This window comes from Balearica regulorum, chromosome 3 (assembly GCF_011004875.1).
Source record: "Balearica regulorum gibbericeps isolate bBalReg1 chromosome 3, bBalReg1.pri, whole genome shotgun sequence".
NCBI lineage: Eukaryota > Metazoa > Chordata > Aves > Gruiformes > Gruidae > Balearica > Balearica regulorum.
Genome location: NC_046186.1, coordinates 109023451 through 109048685, shown reverse-complemented (window position 1 = coordinate 109048685; position 25235 = coordinate 109023451). Strand labels below are relative to the sequence as shown.

Here is a 25235-nt window from a genome sequence, read left to right as displayed (position 1 = left end):
AGAATAATAGACCTATGTATCGTCAAAAGCAGAGATGCATATTGATCACAAAGCCTATATGCTCCCAGGTACAATTTTTAATTTAAACTGTAATTTACTTACTGAAGCACAGATAAGTGTTTATTACACACATTAAAAGACTTTACTATTAACATGGTTTAAAGCATTGTATAGAAATTAAAATCAAGCACTAATCTTCAAACTTGAAGCATGTATATTGTTAGTTTGGCAGCAAACAGAAGTATGAAAAACAACACTATTCTATCAAGGGGAAACAGAAATCTCGGCAACTGAATGCAATTAAACCAGCCATTCTGATAATACAAAAGGTCTTAGAAAAAATTATGAGGAAAGAACAAGCAGCAAAATGGAAGTTAGGATAAAACATAGTACGGGTTTACTAGAGGCAGATCATACTCATACAGCGCAACATCTGCTGAGATAACTGACTGCCTAAAACAAAGGGAAATCTGCAGACCTAATCTGGGCCCTTCTAAAGCATTCAATACGGCGTCACATGGGATGCCAAGATGCAAGATTTGCAATTAATACAATGATTAGAAGGCAGATAAAAAAATGAGCTGGAAGCGCATCAGCAATACAGTTCCTCCAGGGCTCATAAAAGCATTTATCTTTTTAAGATGTGTGAGTTAATAATATTAATGCACGAAAGAAGGCTGCTTATAAAATAAAATGTGGCAGATACCAGTAGATTAAATTGGAACAAAATAAATCAGGAACATAACTAACTAACCTTGAAAACTGGGCTAATAGAAGTGAAGTAAAATTTAACAGTGAGTAAGATGATGCATTGATAAACAAATTTACACTATGAGTACGGGAATAGTCAGACAGAAGTGACAGATGAGAAACAGCCAAGTCCGATCACAACATGGTTATAATGCACCAGTACGACAGTCGTGGAAAGAGCAGTATTGGAACACACAATAAAAGGTATCTCCAAAAGCAGCAAGGGGGCATTCAAGCCACTGTATACAATATGGTAAAAATACACCTGGGACCCAGCACACAATTCCTGTATCCTGCATTTTTACAGGATTAAAGAGCACCTGTCTGAGATGAGAAGGAAGATGCTTCAACAGCTTCTTAAAGAGACATCTTCTAAGTACCTAGATTTTATGCCCCAGCAATTTGAGTAATGAACAACTGCTCCCTTTTGCCAGCAATAGCAAAATGATTTGATGACTCAGAGTCCTTTCCCATCTTATCCAGGTTTCTTCTGTCTAAAAAATAAAAGCCATCTTCACTCACTACCCCCTCCTCAGCTTTCATCATCCATAAAAACAAGCATCTTGACAAAACAATGCTTCGTACTGAGGGAAAGGCAATCACTGATGATCACTTCATGGTGTAGTTGCTCTATCACTCCATAGCCATTCATGAGAAAATGCCGTTCTGAAACCGGCAGATACTCAGAATTGTCAAAAATCTTTCTGACTTTCTATCTCTTGATGAGTTCAAAGATTTTGTACAGTCTTAAACAGGAAAATTATCAGATCTAGACTGAATCAGTCACATACATTCAAAATTACCAGACCATTCTTGTACTTTAAACAAGGGTGTACAAGTACAAAGAAAAATAACACAATTTGCCTATTTTAAAGTATATTAGATATACTGCTGATAAATGCCCTACTAAGGCCGACTGATTCATGTGTAAAACAGCAAGAACCTTTTGCAGTCTATTAATTTTTCCATATGGTGAGCTTAGCAGTTTGCTTTACACAGCTTGCTCCTCAAAACATCTAAGAATGGAATTGTTTTCCTACCCCAATGTTATGACAGAGAAATTCTGTTGATCCACATGACAACTAATAGAAAAAGAAGCAAAACCAGGAAGTAAGCATTTTGAACTAATACCTCAGTTTAAGATGGAAATCCAAGAGCTCCATTCCAAGGCTAAAAACAAGCAGAGTCTGTTTGGAAAAGCCAAAGGGACATGACTGAGGCAGCTAAAGTGTGGCAGCTCTTTAAAAAAACAAACAAAAAATTGTATCTGCCAGTTCCTTCCCAGTTTTAGATCTTAACTGCTTTTGGAAATAACACAGTCAGCAACCAAAATTTAATTTAAGATTAATATTTTAGAAGGTAAGTTTCATTACTTGAAGTCATAAAACTATAGTATAGAAGAGTATAACATACTGGGTAATATTACTATCTACTCAAATACAGGAAAGAAATTTTTGTAACTGTACCATTTCAAAAACTATTTTTCTTTAAGGTTTTGGTGCTTGTTTTATGCAAAGAGATTTTCAAACAAATTAATGGGCTTCTACAAAAATATGCTTCCTGACAGGCTAGGACTGCTATTGCTGTATTGAATCACTGTCCTGTTATGCTGGCATTACCTTATTCTGCATTTTCTTGGTAATGCATAGAAATGGAAAAGAAATAGCAACCTTTGTATTTTCTAGACTTGCTTGTCATAGCATTGAGCTTCCTACTAATGAAGATCAGAAGAAACTCTGTCCGTTACTCTTATCAAATACAGCAGCATTAAGATTTTAAAAAAAAAAAAAAGCCATTCAAATTATACCAATAATGCTTAAACTGGATTTTTTTTTTTTTTGTGTATTTAATTACAACCCAAAGTGCAAAGTGTCTTCAAAAGGAACACAACAATATTCTATGAATGGTATCTTGTTTTTAAGATCATAATACACACACAATTGGTCAAGAATTCTTAGAGACAAGTTGACATCAAAGATTATCAGACCATAACCCACTAGTTCAAGTATTTCAGCTACACACTAATTGGAACACTTTGTCATAAAAATAAATATAGCCAAATCTTTACAAGTATCTGATTGGCATTTCAGAATTTCAGCTCATTTCAAATTCAAATGTCTTTAAGCTTTATTCCTACAACAGAAGCACACAGGAAAAAAGTAATCTTTGAAAATCTACACGTTATTTCTTTGCATCATCAGTGTATTATAAAACATTGAAAACAGATGGGGGTAGCATTACCTTCATATTTTTCTAGTGCTTGTACAACATTAGGCAGTTGATTAATAGCCTGATACATTCGGTAACAGTCCTGTAAGTTTGCTGCTTGTCTCTGAAATTTCTTTGCCAGTCGGTTAAGATCTGGGAAGCGACGTAAGAGATCTTCTTGAAGGCACTGACGCAGCTCTGGATCCACCACAAAAGCTTCAACCAAGTTCAACCTAAATAGGAAGTTCATAACAATGATTAGCATGGCATGGTCTATAAATCTTTTATGTCACTAATTAGAATGAAAACATGTATCTGAGTTTCTATCTATCCTTTCTCTATGGCTCTATCCATTGGTCAACTTTCCTGATAAAAGAATAAATGAAACTATGTCAAGGCATGAGCTGAGGAAGAAATTATATTTAGTCTATGTCATGCTTCTATAGTTTTTAACAGTTGGGGCATCTAATGAACAGCATTGGAGTGAAACTGTTCCAAGTGCAAATGCCAACATCTGTTCTACAGGTATGTCGAAGCTCAAAATCTCCTTTGAGATTAATCCTTTCCCTGCACCATAAAAAGAGTCAGCCAGTAGTCTGTGAAAGAAAAACTCACACTGTAGAAAAAAATCCCACCAACACTCTTGGCAGAGTTTAGCTGCCTGTGGTCAAGGCCAACATCAACACTGTACAGCTGTGCAAGCCTGGATCACAGAAGCAAAATCCCTGAGGTTGGAAGGACCTCTGGACATTGACTACTCCAAACCCTTTGCTCAAAGTAGGGCCAGCTACAGCCAGCTGCCCAGGACTGTGTCCAGTCACATTTTGGGTATCACCAAGGGTGGCCCCAGTATCAAACCCTGGGATACACCACTTGTGACTGGTCTCCAGCTAGACTTCATGCCCCTGATCACAATCCTTTGAGCCTGGCAGTTCATCTAGTTTTCAGTTCACCACACTACCTGCTTCATCAGATGTGATGGGAGACAGTGACAAAAGCCTGCTGAAATCATATTCACTGCTCTCCACTTACCCAACAACCTAGTCAATTTGTTATAGAAGGTTATCAGGTTGGTCAGACATGATTTTCCCTTAGTAAATCCATGCCAACTACTTCCAATCACCATCCCGCCCTTATTAAGTTTCACCAGGCTTTACAGGATTATTTGCTCAATCACCTTCCCAAGGATGAAGATGAGGCTGACCAACCTGTAATTCCCTGGATTCCCTTCTTGAGGACTGGAAGAAAGCAAATATCGCTCATATTCAGAAGCCACCTTCTCAAACTATCACGATGTAAGACAATCAAGATTGGTCCCAAAATCACTTTGGCCAGCTACCTCAGTACTTATGGGGGTATTCCTTGCGTCCCACAGACTTGTGTGTGCCCTATTTGTTTAAATACCTGCTGATGCTCCTCTAACAAGGTTATGCTCCAGACTTTGCCACTGGTTTCAAGGATTCCCAAAGGCAAATCTTACCAGTAAAGACCATTGTGAAGAGTTATGTAAGAAAGAGGTGTAAGCAGCATTGTCTGGGGCCTCCTTCACTCAAGCTGCGTTCAAACTAAGGCACTTGTCCTTGGTTCTCATCTGAGCTAAGCTGCAGCCATGCCTGTGCCTGGCCACGCACCCCACTGATCCCATTGACCTTCACCTCAGATCATCACAGTAGACTTGCCTGGAGACCCAGACTGTTGGCCAAACCTGGTTACTGTCACCAGATATACCCTGTGCGCCTCACGCAGGTATTGGAGGACTGCATCCTTATCAATGAGGGTACTGTATCTACCTGCCTTCCCGTCACCACTGACTCCCAGTTTGCCTTCCCTTCAGCTCACTCTTGCTGCTGCTCCCTGACATTTTGGTGTTTGTGGGTTTTTTGGGTTTTTTTTTTTAATAGTGAAATAAATATTCTTTAAGTGCTGAACGCAAGCATAAATCTCGACAAGACACGACAGAGCATTAGATGGTATTTTCCCCACTAGAATGTAAGAGAACATTCATACATTTCTTGCTTTCTTTTTTGCACCAGTTAACATTGTCATCTTTACATATATTGCATTACTTTGCTTTTCCAGTTAAAGTCAGTCAGATATCATTCATCTTGGAATGCCAGAGAGTTCAATGTTCTTTGGTCACACTTTAGAAGGAAGAACTCTGCCCCCTTCAGAGATCTCCACACATGGTTTACTGTGTTGATTTCTGGTTAATCACATTAATGTGCTATCTATCAATATCTTGGCATCAGCAGGGAAGTTAATTTCATTTAGAGACATGCAAGCAGAGAAAGGACAGCTTTAACCACATTATTGCTACTCTTTTGCTTCCTGGCAGAAAAATGCATCAGTTTCAGTAACAGGAACATTTGCATTTGCGAACTACATTGGGAATGACTATTTTTTTGTCATTTTGAAAGCAGTAATCTACATTACACCATCCAGTGTTCTGCAGAGAGTGCTAGACACTTGAAACAGTACACAGAGGTTAACATGGTACACTGCCTCAGCTAATTAGTAATGACAGTCACTCAAGAAACAAAGGCTTTGCGTAAGGTAACACAAGAGATAGAGACATCTGGATGGGTAGAAATACATTTCTGTATATTCAAAAATTCAAATGAATGCCCTTCTGCTGCAGAAAGTGTTCTGCCCAAACCACTCCAGTGAACCTTCTGTACTACACCGAACAAAATCAATGAAAAAGAGAAGAATCCTACCTCTACATTTACCCATTCAACTATTGCCTTAAATAAGTTTAAAGATTGACACTGCTGACCCATAATGGTGCTTTATTTCCAAAAAGGATAGGAAACATGAGGAATCTCTAAAAGACACATTAAAGTTTCAGCACATATACAGAGCTTGCGAGAAGTAAACAGGAATATACTTAAGATACCTGTTGCAAGAATGCAGAACAAGATTTGTATAAGTAACATCATAAGAGCCAAATAATTCCCTATTCTGGTCCCTGTTAACATATCTCAGCACAATTTCTAGCTTTCAGGCTTCTGTCAAATGCTTTGGAGGAATAACAAGAATTACATGATTCTGTCATAGCAGATATATTGTCATCTTTATTAAAATTCCCCACACTTTACCCAGCAGACCCCGACTTAAGACTCGCATCACAAACTTTTCTCAGAAGCACCAGCAGCAACTGGTGACCAAACACACCTCGTAAAGATCAATTTTTTTTAATATTAAAACAAACAAACAAAAAACCCAACCCCAAACCAACCCAAAGACACCCAGTACCACTGCTTAACAGCCTAACTACAAGCCTACTAACCAAATGTCTGCCTACTTTCCCAAGGCGATTACAGAAGGGATAAATCCCGTCTGCAGATCTTCCGCTCAAAGTATCTTCATCCCTGTCAAAGCTTACTGAAACTAGGGGCAGTATCTGCCAACTTGTTTCTTTTCATAGGAGCCAAGTAACTTCATCATTTATAGTCCTGTAATCTGGAAACCATTCCTTTGGCAAAGCTAAGACAGGATTCACTGAAAATTTACAATAAAGCATACCCATATGTTCTGTTACCCTGCTTGGTCTTTAGCAGTTATGGTCATGGCACATACCCAAAAGAGGTTGCACTATTCTGATGTTGTCATCTCACTTCCCAGGCAATATGCAAGATTTGTAAACCTATTTATTACTTGTCAATTATTAAAATCGATCACATCGATCTATGAAGAGGTAGTAGTCACGAATACCTTCATATTTTCTTACCTGCAAAGCTGCATGAAGTTCTAGTTTAAAACACCCTTTCTTCACTTACTAAAAGTACGAGGAAGAAAGCAACACACACATTTGGAGGGTCTGTCCAATTATAAAAGTGTATTTAATCTAGAACAGTACTATTCTTCCCTGGGTTTTATCCAACCTAGTTAAGCTACAGACTACTCCATGATTTCCACATTAAAATTTCCAGTATAAAAACCTATTTTCTCTGACTTTGATGACCAATCTCAGACATGCAAGAATGTGCAAAATTCAAGTTTGTCCGCTATATTAGATCTCATCTTACCCTCTGATAGCTTCTGTTTCAGGCCAGAGCATTTAGTTTCTCTTCCAAGAGGTCCTTATGCCTTCAGTAACCCTGGCAGTCACACACACATGGAATCATTTCTTGAAAGTTACTAAATTTTGCATTTGGAAAAGACCAGCAGCAATGGTTTCTATATATTACTTTATCTTTAAAGCCCAACTGTACAGAGACTTGCCTTCAACCTAACAGAGATGCCTAGCACCCTTTCTGAATCCATGTAAGGCTCTGTAAGACACAGGCAGATCACATTCATTCTTTCTATACACATTGCTTTATACTTTTTCTCATTAAAATCCAAATCATCCCTGTTCTGTCCAGTCAGTTGGGCTGTTTTGGTTTTTATTAAAAGTTTGGTCCTTACTGGTGTCACCTATAGAAGTGTCAGCCAGCTGCTTAATAGCCAGCTACTATCCTCATCATTAGAGAATATCCCAAAGTGCAGCTTCTAGACTCTTGAGCTTGCCTTTGCCAAGATTAAAACATTTTGGGTTTTGGTTTTTGGTTGGTTTTTTTTGCTTGTGCCTTTTAGACAAACAAACCCTTCACTTTCATCCCACAACTCCCTCAGCTTGTTCAACAGCCTCTTGGATAAGAATTTGTCAAAGGCATTTTGAAAGCTCCAATTTATTCTTTTTTCCCCCCCTCCACTGTCCACAACAATGACAAGTTCAAAGAGTTCTCAGATCAGATGATACAATTTTCCTCTGCTAAAGCCATGCTAATTAGACTAACATCTCATGACCTTCCTAGTACTGTTCTATCTTCCCCCCCCATATTTGCCACCCACGAATAAAAGGCTGACAGGTTTGTGTTCATGCCACATTTTGCATAACAATTTCCTGTACGGTAAGAACACATACAAGGCTGCTGAACAGAAAGGGCTACGTTAATATAATGCAACTATAAGCCATGCCTAATGCGCACAAGTAATAATGAAATCAAATGACAGGTTGTTTCTTTATATTAAAAGCTCAACTGAGGAAACAAAAAGAAAATACAAAAAGAAAAAAAAAATTCCAAGAAAGTGTAATCAAACAGCTGACAACATTGGGTAACTTGTTTCTGCCATACAGCCAGAAAGAAAAGGAAAATAAGGCAAAACGTTCCACCACAGATCTAAGGCAGCACGGTCAAGATAACAGAAACAATTATAACTAGTGAAACCACACTAGAACATAAATGAAATCTTTGTTTCAAGACAGTTATTTAAATTTGCAACTTAAACCACAAAAACAGCAACAATTTTTCAGCTAATATAACTGAAAACCAACACAAATGCTTTTCTTGAACTTGAAAACAATAACCCCCTTTTTTTCCCTGCTATTCAAAACCATGGCTATTTATCAGCTTTGAAGTGCAGTAACAAGTAACATTAAGCTTAGCATGCTCTGAGAGAAAAAAACCCCACCTATCTCCAAGTTTCTGTTGGATATTCTGGAATCCAGCTGAAAGCATTTCATCCTTTCCCAGGTTTTGTTGTTTATAAGAGGCATCTCTTGGATCTACTATTAACAGATAAAAGAATAACACTCCATACAAAAAAGACAACAAAAATCTGTTTTTGTTCTAATAAATGGCAAACACTTTACCAAGTCTCATCACAATGCTTCCATTCCACTGAGGTTTACATCTCATCTGACATCAGAACAGATTGCTGCTTCTTTTGCTACATCTATGCAGCATTCTTCATCACAATTTTAAGGTTATTGCACTCAATACTGCCACAACACAGAGGTTGTCAGGAGGGCTTAATTATATTTCTAGACTTCTACAGAGCTAGATATAGACGTTTAAGTTAATGAGAAAATATTAATCAAGCCTGATTCATATACAGATTTTACCGAAGGATGAAAAGAATTCTGTCTGTATAGATCATAATTAAACTAACAGATTAAAATAAAAGACCAGAGCTGGGATGAATAGAATATTTTTAATGCCTGAGCAGGATCGGCCAGCACAAAAAAAACCCGCTAACAAACCAGTGAGCTGTACAGCAAGCTGAGTTATAAGCACCCAGGTTTTAATCTCTCCTCCACTGGCATCCTGCAAAACCTTGGGCAGTTGTGTGCCTCTCCATGCATGCCGGAAGGAGGATGCTTCCTCCAAGCACCCCTACTCAGAAAAAGGACTCTGAGTTTTTATCATAATATGAAACTTGGATCCATATATAATCAGTAAAATACATATATTTAATAATGAATAACATACGCATTTAATTACTACTACAGAGTAGTAACTTAAAATCCCAAATTCTGGTAGCCATTTTCATGGGAAAAAAACTGTACTAACTAAAAATTCCACACAAGGAAAAAAGTGTTAACAGTGAAATCAAATTAAGAATGCACTCTTTACAGGAGAAGCTGACTTTTAAGGAGATCTTAAAGGTTGTAACTCCCCTGGCTATACAACAACCGAGACTTCTGAAGAGTGTACATTTGTATTCTCTACCTGTTAAAGGTTTTCTATGACTGCAGAATGAGACCAACTTTTCTGTCCAACTGTTCAACTTGATTATAGACAGCTTTATCAGAGAAACACCACTTAGAAAAGCAACATATTAAGGACTGCTTTAAGATACGCCAAGACTTTCATCTCACCACAAAAGTTTCAGAATATACACAGCTAAACCACTTTAATTTCATATTTCCTTTATACAAAGGAAAGCGGAAAACACTTAATGTACCATTATTTTGGTTTCTCTCAGGTTTCTTTCAAACTCAGGTATCTTTCTTCTTAATCCAATGCAGCCAAGGTAAACCCTCTCTGGACACCTTAACCCAGACATATAGAACTGATCAATTCTTCTTTTCTAATCCTATAGAAATTACCTGAATAACATAATAAACTACAGTCTCAGGTACTGCCTCTTCAATAGTTGAGCAGGACAAAACCAAGCCACCATCTTACCTGTTCTAACTGGGTTTTCTTTTCCAGATAAAGCACTTGGGACTTTAACACCCCGGAGGAAGTCCACACAAGAGCAAGTTGCTGTTGTTGATTAACACCAGCATTTGTGTTTTCCAGCCAGAAATAAGCAAGGCACTGTCTAAGCTTCCATTATAAACTTCTCCCTGGTGACCCAATCACTCCCTAGAGAAACATCTTCTCTCTCACAAAAATCACAAAGTCCAGCTGTCACCGCCTCAGGTAAGCAATAAATACCACCTTAAATTTGCAAACCTCTTTTCATGACAAAGAACCCCAGTATGCTTTACAGCCTTTGAAGTATTGAGACAGACACCTAAGATGGGCACATGGGAGTCTAAATCAGGTATCTGAAGCCTGATACTGAGAAATACTTTACTCCAGCACACACCTTAGCAGCATAAAAGAAAATCATCACACTGAGCATCACAGGTCATTTTGCCCAATACATTGTTATGTGCATTTATAAAAACAACATCCAAACTTTCTCAGACAAGCACAAAGAAATAACAAAGCAAAAGATCTAGACAACCCACTCATGCTTTTGGAAGTGCTTAATTATGCACAAAAGACTGTTATGAAACTGGAGCGATCTTTATAACCAATTTGAAATAAAAACAACACAGAACCAGAGGAATAAGCAACCAGCAGCTTTAGAGAGACTAATAACCATCAAACCCCATTTTATTTTACTCATACACCACAAGCTTAATATCACTGATCTTCTCAATCCCCCACTCAGCTCACCCCGAGTGGTTTCTGGAGAGTGTGTGCAGACAGAAGTCGCTCTGATTTCTGGCAGCAAGTCTCCAACTGGTGGCAATGTTTACCCAAGTGGCCTTGCAGGGGACTCGCCATAAGCACCAGTTCTTCCAGTGCTTTGGAAAAAAAAAAGTGATTTGAACCCAGGTTTTTGTTTCATCAACAACTCTGAACATCGCTCTCTGGATGAGTTGTATACATAGCTCTCTAGCACACTTACACACGAGAGAGAATATCCCAAGCAGCGGGTCAAAATATTTCTGTTATTTTAATGATATCAGTACAATTTGGCCCTACGTCATTAGAATCCAAAAATCTTATGTTTGAGTGAGCATCACAAGTTGTTCATCTGAGTTAGCCCTCTTTGAGCTCTCCCAAATACGCATGCATGCACAAGGGCCTGTAGTTCAGGAACAGATAACCCAGCCAACTCTAACAGGTCTGTGCAAGAGCCTTGTGCCCAGGTCAGCAAGCCTTGTTCCTACTCTGCCTGCCAAAACAGCAGCCTGCACCTTCACATGTATTTCCCTCCATGCTAAATGGCCAAAGTTCTTCTATTTCCCACCTGCTCTTGCCCAAACTGTGCAATCTGTTGTCATTTTGTCTTAACATGATAGCACAAAGTTGGTTTTGTTTCCTCAGTTAAGAACATGCTATAAATGCTTCTGTAATATCAAATGACTTCACAGCTTTCCCCCCTTGAAAACCACTGTTAAAACCTAAAAAAAGAAAGAGCTAAACTAAAAGATACAGCTTGCCTAAACAACAAAGCTTTGGAGACAACAGTGAAGGAGTACAACAGTTTATATACATCCTCGATTCAGAATTTAAAGTGCATTACTGTGTTATGTGCAGGATGTGAAATTACAGGCTTCTAGCAATGAAGAGATATTGTATACTAGGGTAGACTAACAGAAACAGCAAACCAGCAACAAACAGCCCCACAGTGATACATCTTACAATTCTACCTGTAATGTTTGCGTTCTCAAAGACAATGCTGTCATCCCAGTAAAATTACAGCAATCCTTGTACTCTGGTGACCTTCCTAGCTTCTTAAAAGATTTTGCAATGATTCTAGACCCAAACAGAGTTTCAAACCTTTCCCTCTGCAGAAAAAGAAGTCACAGAGACCAAGCATGATCTGGCTCAGTGGTACGGGTTGAAAGCTGTCCTGCTCTTTTATCCAGGCAAGCCACGTAGCACGGAGGAAGAAAAACTGGTGTTGTAAAGGCAGCTGCGGACACCCGAGGTTGACACTGAAGGTAATGCTCCCAGCAGCAGCTCCTTCCTTACACGCACATTTGCTGGGGCTGTGCTGGCTTTCCACCAGTGAGGTTGCCCTGCACTAGCTTGCTCTGGGGTGGCTGTGCCAGCTGTGGACAAGCCCAGTTGTATCCTGATGTCGGCTTAAGCTGGCTAGGAAATTGTGCCCTCAAGGCCACAGTCCCACAAACACTTTAAGTTGGCAGAAAACAGCACCACCACCAGAAAAACTGTGAGGTAGTAATGCTGCCTGCTGCTCTTCTCCACCCTGCCATATTTCCTCCCTCCAGTCAGAAGTGAACTCAATCAAGGGATCTCCAGGCAAGTACCTGATGCCCTCAGGATGTATTTACTACTAGAAACGGGCCTTTGTTCCACTCACTACTACTGTTTCTTAAACTCAAATGTACAACTTGAAGCAATCACTAATAAGCTGACTATTTCTTGCAGATCAAAATAGTCCCTGGTAATGCAGATCCAAGGTGTGAAGGGCAGCTTTAGACCCTAGAGGAGCCACAGAAGGCACACTGCATACACTTTCAGAGCATCGGGTACAGAAAGTGTGCTGCTAAGCAGCTGGACGCAAGTGCTCCACATCAAGGTCCCTGTTGTTTAACCTGAAAGATTAAGCAACATAAGAGAAAGCCACATCCAGACATCAACCTCCTGCCTTTTCTAATTTTCCTAATTAGTCTCCAAACCATCCTTCCATGAAAACAATACTGGATATTTGCAACCTCAGAATGGTCCACTTACAGATAAGCTATTCAATAAACACATTCATTCTTCCAGATAATCAGAGTTCAGTCCTCTACATCAGTTACATTTATATAACATAAAATTAGTATGTATCAGGAAAGCAACAGACTCTTTCCCACCCTAAATCAATTCCTGCATATACCATTTGAGTATTATGTCAAAGCCTAGAGATAGTAAATGAAACCCCTGAGATTACATCGGGGTATCAGGCACAAAATAACTATTTTCTATAGCAATCAAGCAAAGCTTTGGAAGCTGTTATGTATTGACTGTGAGGTTGCAAGCAAATGAGCTCAAAACAAAAAAAAACACACAAAAACCGCCCAACCTAAAAACCAGCTAGGATTCTTAGAAAAAGCATTATAAGCATCGTTAACTCCAGTATGTTTTCTTCCCAAAAATACTTATTACAGTCATCTTTACTCCAAAATAGGTTACCAGTAATTCACTATTTTTGCACAAGTGTTTAAACGTTTTCCAACCCTAGCAGATTCAGCAAGGTAAAGAAGAAAACAATTCTTCAGCAGAAGAATAAAATCTTGGGTCTTATCCTTGCCAGCAAAGTACCACCTGATGCAATTACGATCTCACTCCTGAAGCGGACTGCTGCAACAGCAATATTTTTAGACCCTGAGGGAATGGAGTGCCTGGCATCATTCTGAAGCATATGCAAATAAAGAGGCAGCAGCACACAAGCAGGGCTTGCTTTGCCTCTAGCCAGAAAGCATGTCAAAGCAAAGAACCGCAGGGCTCTAAGGCATGCGCACAAATTCCCTATGACAAAAAGTAAGAGAAGCAGAAAGGAAACATTTTCTTCTTCATTTATAAGGCAAGGCTGGAGTGCTCCTGATGGTACTATCACACACCTATCTCTTCACATGGTCAAGAGCTGCAGGCTGCAAGCTGTGTTTCACAGCAATTTCTACAGGCAGGTGATGAGCACAAGGCTCAAGGGTCCCACTGTTTCTCTCCAGACAGGACAGAAGGCCACCTATGCCCTGCAGCAGAGATGCAAAGGGGCCTACCAGCATCTTCCTCTCACCAGCTGCTGCTGCTGGTTCTTTGCAGTTGGACTACTCCACACTCCCACTGCGGACCAGCCTTACCCTATAGCACTTGGGTCCTGAAAACATTAAAACATTTAAAGAAAAAAAGTATTGATCCTGTCTGTATTCTAAAGAAACTTTCATACACCTGTGCATCCAACCTACATGATCACCCTAGTCACAGTTAAAACCAAAACCAGTGTCTTTTAATTCCCATTCCACAGCCTGGGTATATTACTTACAGCAACAGCCAGCCATCCAAGTTATAGAAAAGGAAAACAAACCTTCACTTATGTTTCTCAAAAATTATGTTTCCCAAATAAGAGTAAAGTTTATTTTTTAATTATTACTGAGAACTGCCATTCAGACTAGTTTTATGTAACAGCACTGGTTAGATTTGATTCACCACTCCTCCTCGTTCTCAGTTAAGAAATAACTAAATTATTTCCCTTAAAGAATTAAACAGCTCCACAGAAGAGGAGCTGTGATAAGAAGGGAAAAATCTCACCTTACAGCAACCTGCTACTTCACAGGACAATAAACACTGCTCCCAACTTTTAACCATGCTTACTGAAGAAAAAACCTACCAAAGATCCATCAGCAAAGCTGAATTTTGAATATAAGATGATTTACACAGCAAATCCTCTTCCATCTCAAAAACCCAGCACAATCTCACTGGACTATGCAGCCTCTTAGCCTGAAGGAACTTTACAGATAAAAGTGATAAGAGAGTATTTCATAAAACAAGATTCTCTAAGTATCTCCTAAACACTTGGGTAGAGACATGTTTTCTGTCTTCCCAATGTTACAAGAGACTTGATTTATTAATTTATTTCCATGCATACATTATTTTTCATAAAATTTCCATAGTCTGTCTTCCATAGGAGCTAAAATACATTCAAGTAGCATCTTCATAGTGAATTTGTCAGAAAGGTAGCAGGTTTACTGAGCAATGGTAGTCAACAGCTCCATTCCACAGATTCAGACACTTCTCCAATTCAAGGATTGGCAGATATCCAGTTTATCCTCCTGTAGCAAGTTTGGTAATCCCACTCACAATATAAATTAATTAGTGTAAGCTCTAAAAAAAAGTCAAGATACCAAGAGAAAGCAAACACTTAGAAGTCAGATCATTAAATCTGAAGAACAGCCTTTTGGTATTGCTTGATCTGCATTTAAGACATTGTTAATCTTCTGTGTTTATGATGATAGCACATTATGGACCAGCTGCAGAGGAGCAAAAGGATTACATTACAACTTTCCTCATTTTTTCATGGATAAGTTTTCATCAGGTGAACAAGCCAAACTGAATTATACTGCAGCTATGAGACCAAAAAAAATGGAGCAGCAGGAGCTGAAGGCCAGAAAGGGGAACTGGGATTGTCCATTTTGGCAACTGCCTAGTTTTACTGGATTAGATGCTATACAACATTACACCCTTGATTATTTTAGCATGATAAATTGCCCACCAAAAGATGAACCAACCAGCTACATGAACACTAGTGCCAGTAACAAGGGAACCGGTGACAATCCAAGGTCAGGGAAGCATGACTACACCTGTGGATTTACATAGTTACAGTGTCAGCCAATTATGAAACAAGTCAAGTGTCACAGGTTGCTGTATGATGCATAAGAGTCAAAAACAAACAAAAAAACCTTCACACTGAAGACCAAGGAAACCATACATCCAGAACAGTTAGCGTGAGCAAGAGTCAAGGACATGAAGGCAAAAATATCCTAATTTAAATAAAGACAAGAACAACAAATTTCATGATTTATTTTTTTTTTTAACATTGCCATTCCATCAACATAGTATTTAGGCTTCTGGAAAACAAATACCCATCTTTTAAGAATTACTAATAAACCTCCATTTCTTATATGATAACAAATAACAATGGAGACAGCAGAGCAAGAACTCACCAAGTACTACACCTGTACAGTCACGGGCAAGTTCGTAAAGTCTATATAGTGAAACTACCCCACCCAAAACCCTCCAGAGAAACCAAAGATGGAAAGCAGCTAAGGCTGCTCCTCAGCATAATGCCTTACACTGCAGAGGTTTTGTGCCAGTCTTCCTTTTTAATTAAATATAGCATTTTGGGATTCAGTGATAAAACAATATTACTGCATAGTCTTCAAAGACTAGAGACAGCTGAGGAAAGGTATTAATATCATTATTTTTTGTAGGTGTTTTATTCCTTGCAAGTTTCCATACATTATTAAAATTAAGAGGTTAAGTTTATTACACTCCATCAACACTAATTCTCTTTTAAATTGCTAACCTATGCATTTCCTTAAACTAGTGCAGACTAAGAGCATACTGAACAAGTTCTATTTCTTTGCCGTAAAAACCAAACATTTCTTCATTCGCATTCATCCTGTACAGAGCATAAACTCAAAACTGTATGTAAACAAAACAATGAAGACTTTTACAATCCTTATACATGATAAATGGAATTAAATTACAAGTCAAGACAAGGTTATCTTGCCAAGAGCTGCTGCAGTTTCCTAACATGCCACCTTTCTAATGTTTGAGGATATACATTAAACAGAGCAAAAACAATAATACGTTCACTGTTCTTTCATGGAGAATATACTATATTCCTGTATGTAACGGTCAAATTAGTCACGATCAAGGATACAATGACAAACCAGAGAGCTTTGTACACATAAAAAGTAAAAGTTTTCATACGGTTACACTCTAACTGGAAACTTCATTAACTTATGGCTGTCATTTTGAAAAGAAAAAAAATTAACCTGAATAATTAAACATAGATCCTAAGTAAAATTTAACTGCTGCAGCAATTACCATCCACCTCCTTTTGGTAGGCTGAGAGCAAAAAGAACAGTATGGCAGCTACAGAGTCGCATCTCCCTAAATAAATAGCAATTTCATTATTTCTTAAAAATGTGAAAACTATTTTGACTTTTCAACCAAATTTTATTTGAAATGTCATTTCCCTTGAGCCTCAAAATTCAGATGCAAAAGAAACTAAAAGCTTCATCCTTCTATTTATTTTGCACCAAGTGAGGACTTGTCAGGATGAGGTGGGCGAGCTGGAAGTATCAACTAGGAGATACTATGACTACCTGCTCCAGTGCTGCACCACTGAATGCCACCTATAATTTACAGATTTGCAATGCTGATTGCTGATCCTTGACCTAGAAGACAAATGTTTTGGATAACATGCAGAATGCAAACAGCTTTTAGGCACTTCTCCAGCTCAAAGAGCAACATTGTCTTTCCCACACCTGAAGGTGTCATGAAAGGAATCTTTTTTCAGTTCTTATTTACATCCCCTTGTTCCCTCCTCAAACAAGAAAACTAAAATTAAGTCTCTTATGTCACAAGAGACTTAAGCTTTTTAATAGGTTTCAAGCAGCTAGGATTTTGATGGAAATTCCTTCCTAAAGACATAGCCTGTCTAAAAAAAAAAAAATTAGGGTTAGGGTTAGCTTGGCTGGTAGAGCTTTTGTTTAATGTTTCTAGACAGCACTCACTGTTGCCCTCAGTTTTACAAGCAAACCCAAATGAAAACACAGGTTATTTAGTAGTTTTGAAAATAGTAAACAGAGGTGGAGGGAGGGGAGAGGGTTAAACAAGCAGCCTTGAGAGCTTCGAGCTCCAAACATTTCTCTAGGGGACTCAGAGATGATAACTTTTGGAATGACAAAGGTGACATTTTTCTAACATTTCTAGAGGCTTACTGGGAAGCCAACATAATTTACATGTCACTGGAATGACAACTTCTTTCATGCAAAATGTTTATTGCATCATGATCTGCATGACAGTAACAAATCACATTTCTGTCTTCCAACTAGCTCAGATTCAACCTGTATTTCGGAAGCTTCTTTATAGGCATTAGGGGCACTCCCAGCATTTAAAGTGCATTTTAATTAAGCCATTTAGACAAACTTCCAAGTTTGGTCAAATTCTCCCCTGCCTTACTGAGGACACGAGCCACCACCTACTAACTTAACTGCCTGAAATCAGTCCGTTGCTGTGGAGAAGTACTGACCTCTACTCAGAAAAGTACTTGAAGGTCTTTCCAGAGCTGCCAACCACAATGACAGAAGCAACAAAGCCCACCTGCAATGCTCTGCAGGGACAGCTGCAGGTTAGAAAAGAACCCAAAGTACGGAAAACCTACCGCAGAACAATTTACATCGGAAGGGAACTCAAGGCCTCTATTTCCAGCCCTTGCCCAAAACAAGGCCAATTTCAGTTAAACACTGAAGAAGAACAGGTCCCTCCATCTCTCTCAGTACATTCCAGAGTCTGATCATCCTCACAGTGAAGATTTTTTTTTTCTTTATATCCAGCTGGAGGGTCCTTTGGTGAAGTTGGTGTCTTTTGTCTCATACTTTTTTTGCTGTGCCCTTGCAAGAAAGGCCTGGCTTCACCTTCTCTATGACTCCCACCCAGTAGGCAGCTGAAACCAGCAGTTAGGTCTGTTCCTCGGTCTTCTCCAGGCTACAAACCCAGCCCCACAATCCTGCTCAGTGGCTTTCTGCTGGACCAGCTCCTGTTTGTCCATCTACTTGCGCTGCAAAGCCCCACACTGGGTACAGTACTCTAGATGTAGCCTCACAGCTACCAAGCAGATGTGAACAACCACGTTCTTCAACCTGCTCTTACTAGTGGAGCCCAATTGTTTGATCACATTTCTGCCATCCGAGGGAGATCACATCTCTGCAATGCACACAGACCTCTCATTTCACCTGCCTGTTCCCATCCATGCTGAGACGAGTCCCCAGCCACACAGCTCCTGAGCTATGGCATACGCATTAGCCCACTCTGCCCCTCCATTTATCTGCTAGAGAAAGCATATGTTAGGTTAACTTCTTACTAAATAAAGGCCTCTAAAGGCATTCAAGCCTGCCTACACTAGCTAGCAACAAGTAGCTTTTTTTCCCTTCACGTTTTTAAACGAGCTGCTACTTCAATTGTCGTTCAAGACTGATTCATGAGAATGTTCTATAAACTTGGAAATTTTAGCCTGCTAGCCATTGATTCACCTCAAGCTTCCTAAATCTATTACTTTCTGACTCTGCTAGAGATAGGACTGGTTTCTACAATTTGGCTCCCAATGCAGCGTAGTGTTTAGTAACGCAAAAGAAAACCTCAGGAGAGGCTTGAATCAGAACAAGTGATGTCAGAGTACAGCCTGTGACTCCTCTGCAAGAGGAGACCCCTGAACCTTTTCTACTACAGGACAGATGTACAAGATGTACAAGAGGTTTGGCCACAGTACGCCTAGAGGAATAAAAAGGTCATCTGGAATCTTGTATTTGTTCTGTGCACAAATGTCAGATAGTCTCCCCCCAACACAGAAAAACATTAAATATATTCAACACAAGTTCGCTTCTCAGGGCGGAAGAGAACAAGCACTATTTTACATTCTGCCACATTTCTGAGACTTTCCAGTATCTGAAAAATAAACGTTACATACTGAAGTTACTTGCTGTATTACAATCAATTGCATTACGCAATTAATGTATGTATTTGCACTTCCTGTCTCTGCAACTACATTTTAATTTCAGACATATGCTCTCTATAAGGCAAGGAGCAAGAACCTCATGTACTTGCCTTCTGAACACACCACACGGGAGAAGCAGGGCTGTATCTTGTATACTTACAACTGATAATTATTGTTTAAATTGTGGAAAACCAGCCAGACATGGGCATAACCACAAGTCTTTCAAGACAGATAAGTAATCAGGAACCCCTATTTTCTCAGTTCTCACTTGGAGCTGTTCCAGTAGATAAAATAATGTTTATCTGAAGCATGCGCACTATGTACATTAATTTGTGTTGCTGCTGAATCAATGGTTAATATGGACTAGTGATGTAACATTGTGTTCTATTTATCCATAAATTTTAACAACAAATTGCAGGTTACAAGCTACTGAAAGAAGTTGATCATTTAGCTCCAAAAGATGACTTGCACCACCTGCAGGTCTTAGCAGAGGGTTACAAGAGTCTAACTTTTAAAGTTTTTAAAATAAATAGTCAGACATCCAATTCTACGCTACTAGAACAAAATTTAAGTCAAAATACCTCCTGTATAAGCAAAACAGGCTTACTTCAAAACACTGTCATCTAACATCAGTTCAACTTGGGTAGTTCGGCCTAGTTTGACAAGAGTTTTGCACTAGTTAGTGTTAAATGGCATCCTTTAACATGGCACGCTTCCAGCTGACAAATAATCAGTAACTCCCTTTGATTATAACGGAAACATAAAGAAACAGCAGTCCAGATATTTCCTTCTCAAACCATCTATATGTTCTAAATTATATTTTGTAATTCTTAAGACAGTCACAATGTAGTGTAAAGCATATAGAAAACAACTTGGTGACTGCGTATCTTTTAAAAGATATTTGAATCTGTCAATATATCTCATCAGTCCCACTTAGAGCTTCTCTTATTATGCTTGCTCCTTCAGATTTAAAAAAAAAAAAAAAGGAAGTAGTCCTACACACTTTGAAAAGGATTAAGATTGGGAGGACCAAGAGCTTATGAGTAAAATATATTACTTTTATCCCAAAGCCAAAGAATTAAATTCATTAAAGTAATACTTGAAAGCAAAATGCATTCAGAAAGGCTTAGCTGCGCTGCAGAATAAACTGAAAAAGTATGACTACAGTATTTCAGTGTCCATAAGCACAGGTTAACACAAACTTTTAACAAATTGCAACCTCAATGATTCTGTGGCTGGGCAACATACAGGAGGCTATCAGTGGACCTCCTTCAACCTTGGACACACCAACCTTTACAAGCTTCACTAAGAGCTTAACTCCATTTAATTACTTCCCTCCTCCTTTAAATATAGCTTTTCCTAAATGCAGTCAACATTAGCCATATAGAAATGCAACACAAAAAGCAGTGATGATCATAACTCTACAAAACAGGTCAAGTTACATTTTCTGCCTATCATTTAATCCTAACTTTATCAAGAAAGCACCATCTTTCTCCTGAGCTTGCAGGACTTCTGAACCACAGTAATAAGCAAAAAAGTCTGACGCAAAAGCTAAAGTTTCCTATGTTTACTTTGACATAAGAAAACTACAAATGGGTGTAATAACTTTCAAAATCTTAAAATCAGCATAACCATAAAATTAAAGTTGGCTTAGATCTCAGAACCCAAAACGGAAAGAAGATGATCCTGGGCACATACTCAACAACTAGCTCTTGTAATACACACCAAAGATACAGCACTCAAAAAAATTGTGGGGACAAATATTTCAGTGTCACATTAATAACATTTCTAGGTGTGCTCTGATCAAGCTACTAGGCACCATTCTGCAAATGATTAGAAAAAGAGAAAAAATGTTGAAGAGAAGCAGAATAAGCTCAATCTCTAGAAATCTACAGAGAAAACTACTCTTTGCATAACTTCTTTAAACAACAATGTGACCAAGCCAAAATTTCTTTTTTGGTAACAGTGATCTGTGCTAAAGCCCAACAGCATATACAGACATACCTGTACAGCGTTATCTAAAATACAAGCCTTAGAGAAGGTATCAAAGTTAAATTCAGTTTTCTGGCCTCTTCTGCTTTGTCAAGGTACACATTAACATACATTTTGCAATGCATTATCCTGCCATTCACTTGAGTTGCGCGAAGTTTGGTTTTAGATAAGAATATAGCCATATTTAGCAGAAGTTTAAAAAAGTGTAACTTTTGTTTGCATAGTTAACATAAAAGATAAACACACACACACAGTAGGAATATGACCTTTGTGGTTTTCCTTGCTGAAGGACTGAGAATTATCTGTACATTCTCAGCAGGTATTTGCCAGATTGTCTAATGCTGTGTATTGACTGATACTGCTGTCCATGGGTAAGGCAGACACATGGTGACAGGCAGCAGCAGCAAAGAGCAAGGAAGAAAAAGATCACCCATGTTTGGGCCACAATATCTGGGCAAGAGTGCCCCTCTGCAACCAAAAGTAGATTTTTTTCCCTGAAATACAAAGAGGTCACTACTGCTTTATTATTTGGGGTTTGGGGGTTTGTTTTTTTTTGGTTGGCTGGCTTTTTTTCCATTGGTAAAGTGGAAGTGACAGCAAAATATTATTATACAGCTTGAGCATTTGCAGTATAATAGTTAAGAAGTTGCTGCTATACTGCCTTAGCCTGCAGCATCATTGATTTGACCATCTAAACATATCATACGTCCTCTTTAAAAAGTTGTAATTGTAAAAAGCATTTAATCTAACAGTAACTTGTCAATTTTCATGTCAGGGAAAAAACACTTTCTGGCACACGAAAATCTCCACCACTGTTATTTTGTGGTCATAGTATTTTGTGCTTAAAAAGAAGGAGCCTTCTGTAAAATAATTACTAACTTGTGTAAGTCTATCAAACATATAACACTGTTACCTTTCTTCAATTCTATTCTTGTCCATAAGCGGTTGTTTAATCCACTGATTAACTAGTCTTTGTCCTTGAGGGGTTCTGCATTTATTTAGTAAACCAGCTAGAGACTGTGCCGTATTAGCATTTTCCACAGAACTCTGGAAAAGAAATAAAAAGAGTTAGCAAAGTTTATTGACATCCACTGAATGGCACTCAACTTCGCTACCTAGGAACAGATCAGTGTTTTTACTGTATTCAACTTGGCACCCATCAAAAATGGCACATGAAAGAGCACAACATTAAAGTACTTACACTCTGGTCCCTGAAACAAGGCGAACAATGAATAGGTTTCTCCATTTTGAAGCTACCTGACTAAACAGCAAAGGTAGAAATGTACCTAGTCACAGGGTAGTTTGCCATTTGAATAGAAAAAGTGGACATATATGTAGATATTTGCTCGTTTGACGTTTGTAAGATCAAAAAAAATAGGGGTCCTGTCCATCAAAAAAAACCCAGCAAGAAACAAGACTTGTGTTCAAGGGGTTTGGCTGGAGATATTTTGGGGGGGGTGGGGCAGGGACATAACAGAAAGAGGCAATGGTACAGAACATAATTATCCAAACTCTCAAGCTTCCCCAGATGACCTCTGGAGTACTATAAACATATCTAAACTTACTCTGTTCAAATTGTAGTTTACTGTCTATAATTCAGGTTTAATATTAACTGAACTTAAGACAGCCTTTTGGGCATTTTTCTTGGGGTTTTGTTTGGTTTTTTGCACAAACAGCTAGGAAGCAAAAATTTTGTTCAGCATTGAAAAACAGCAAAACAAGCTTGTTTCAAGTCTTAACTTTGAAATGAAAATCTCAACCCTTTCTACCCAAGAACACCTGCAATTAAAACAGCAGGCAAGCATTCAACCAGGAGTAGGTCTGGATGCCTGTAAACAACTGGGACGTAGACTTAGCATCACCACAACAATGAGAAGGTACATGGACGCGTTTAACCACTGGAAAATCTAATTCCTTTAGTGGATGTGCCTATTTTCAGTGTTCTGGACAGTATTACATATGAAAAACTTCTGAATCCAAGAAAGTGTCACAGAGTACATATATTATACATGAATAATCTACTTCAGCACATCCAAGTGGGAATGTTAAGAGTTTCATATAATCAACTGCATCTGCTGCACCATAAGAACTTCAACTACATACCTCACAGAGCAAAATATTTTGCCTTTGCTTTAGTACCTGCCCAAAAACCTGCCCACAGACAGCCTGCCACACAGGCAACACTGCAGTTTCCTGCTACACGGCAAATCCCTTGTTCCAAAGCTCATAATGGCCCCTAAAGACAGACATGGCAGTGTATTTCCTACCACTAAATGCATAACACCTGCAAGGGCTTATGAAGTGATGTAGCTAAGACAGTGATGAACTTCCTAGAACACCTCCATAAAGCTTGAGATTAATCTTTGCTTCATTCCCTAGACAGTGACACAGAATTAGTAAATAAAGCAAAAAAGAAAATAAAATCAGAACACCTCTCTCCAGGGCTGACCAGCTCAGATGCTGCATATACGCTCTTTTCTCCTCTAGAAATCCCTCTAAGGTAACCAGGGGACCATACGTGTGATTTCTTCCTATAAGTCTGAAACTCAAGTGGATTAGCTCAAAGCAAAGATCACTAAGCAAGGTTACTAACATGAAAACAAAAGAAAAAAGCTGATACAACACAGCACTGAGTTAACATTTTCCTACAACTATAAAAAGGGCCAAAGCAGAAAAACAGATGTAGTAGGAGGTACAGAGTCTGGTAACCTGTTTGGATCTGTAGAAAACATGCGTAAAAAGTAAAATTGACACTGGCCAGTTTGCATGCCACAGTGCTTTCAGCGTGTTTTTAAGTACTGTCCTGTTCGTTGCCCTGTTTGCTGCAGCCAGCCCTCCCTTTCCATCACCACCAGCAGTGCTCCTGCCATGTACCTCCTGTACTTCTAATTCAGGCTTCTATTCTTTCCCCAAAAACAGCAATACTGTATAAAGCAACCATGCTTTGGAGTTCCCCATCATACCATAGAACTACAGAACTCTCCTCCCCTCCCATACACCAAGACTGCTTCTGCCACTGGAGATGTGAACTTCTTTGACTAAAACCATGGAAAAACAAAGCAGTCCCCCCTCTGCTTAGCCAGACTCCTCAGCAGCTACAACAATGAGGTATTTCTAAGGCTCTTCCCATATCTGCATTCTACAGACACTTGTTTGTGGCCACTTCCTACCTCCCTGATGATCTTCTCTTCTACATTCAAAGTAAGCTAACAAAAAACAAAACCACAAAAGGTGGTAACAGTGGCTAACAGTGTTTAAAACACACTGTACAGGAGAAGTTGAAAACAAAGTTAAAATGTAGAAGTTGCCATTAATCAGGATCTGGGGAGTTGTGATTGGGTAGTCAGGCTACTTATCAAGCAACTAAGTAATTGTATTTTAAACCACTTATCAATTCAAGTGGGCTTTTCTTACCTGAAAAAGGTTGAGGGCTTGAACAGCTGCATTATCTAGAACCATATACTGACTAAGATCGAAAGTAGTCAGTTCAAACTGTCCGAAGTTAGACTCATCTGACAGCAGCTCTAAAAACTTGATAATGGCCGACAAAGATGAAACAGCAACCTGAAGTTTTTATTTAAAAAAAAAAAAAAATCATCAACCAGAAACATTCTAGTTAGAAATACTCTTGAATATCTGATAAATGCCCTTAGAGAACTACAGTCAGGGGAAGTCTTTGAGCCACGTCAATTCCAGCAAGGCCAGGAGAGACTCATCCTGTCTGACAAGACTTCATTTTCATAGGGACATTCTATGGCACTGCAGTGTCTTTCTAGGTAGGTGCAAGAACAACAATCTGATAAACAAAATGTGAAGTGCACACCTCGCCAGCTTTCCAAAGCTGTTATCGGGATGTCTCTGGCTCAGGAACACAAACAAGTTCTTGCAGATAAAGGAGATATCATGGATCATCTCAGGACATGGTTTCAGGGTTAGTTTTCAGCCAGAACAAGGATGTGATCTGACTCACCACATGGCCTTACAAACGCTAGCGCCAGCAC

General features: G+C 38.9%; 1 protein-coding gene and 1 long non-coding RNA gene across 2 annotated transcripts in view; both read right to left on the bottom strand.

The window, feature by feature from the left end:
• MSH2 (mutS homolog 2) overlaps positions 1-25235 on the bottom strand; it is a 55350-nt gene that overhangs the window by 24953 nt on the left and 5162 nt on the right. The window contains exons 5-7 of the mRNA XM_075749432.1: positions 24649-24798; positions 22148-22281; positions 2992-3191 (exon numbers count right to left, since the gene is read on the bottom strand). Of these exons, the coding sequence (XP_075605547.1) occupies positions 2992-3191; positions 22148-22281; positions 24649-24798 (484 nt within the window). The remainder of the gene's footprint in view (positions 1-2991; positions 3192-22147; positions 22282-24648; positions 24799-25235) is intronic.
• LOC142601324 (uncharacterized) lies at positions 8426-11784 on the bottom strand. Its single transcript, XR_012834928.1, has 3 exons — positions 11663-11784; positions 10680-10810; positions 8426-8512 (listed from the first exon to the last, which is right to left on the bottom strand). It is a non-coding gene; the product is annotated as an uncharacterized LOC142601324 (long non-coding RNA).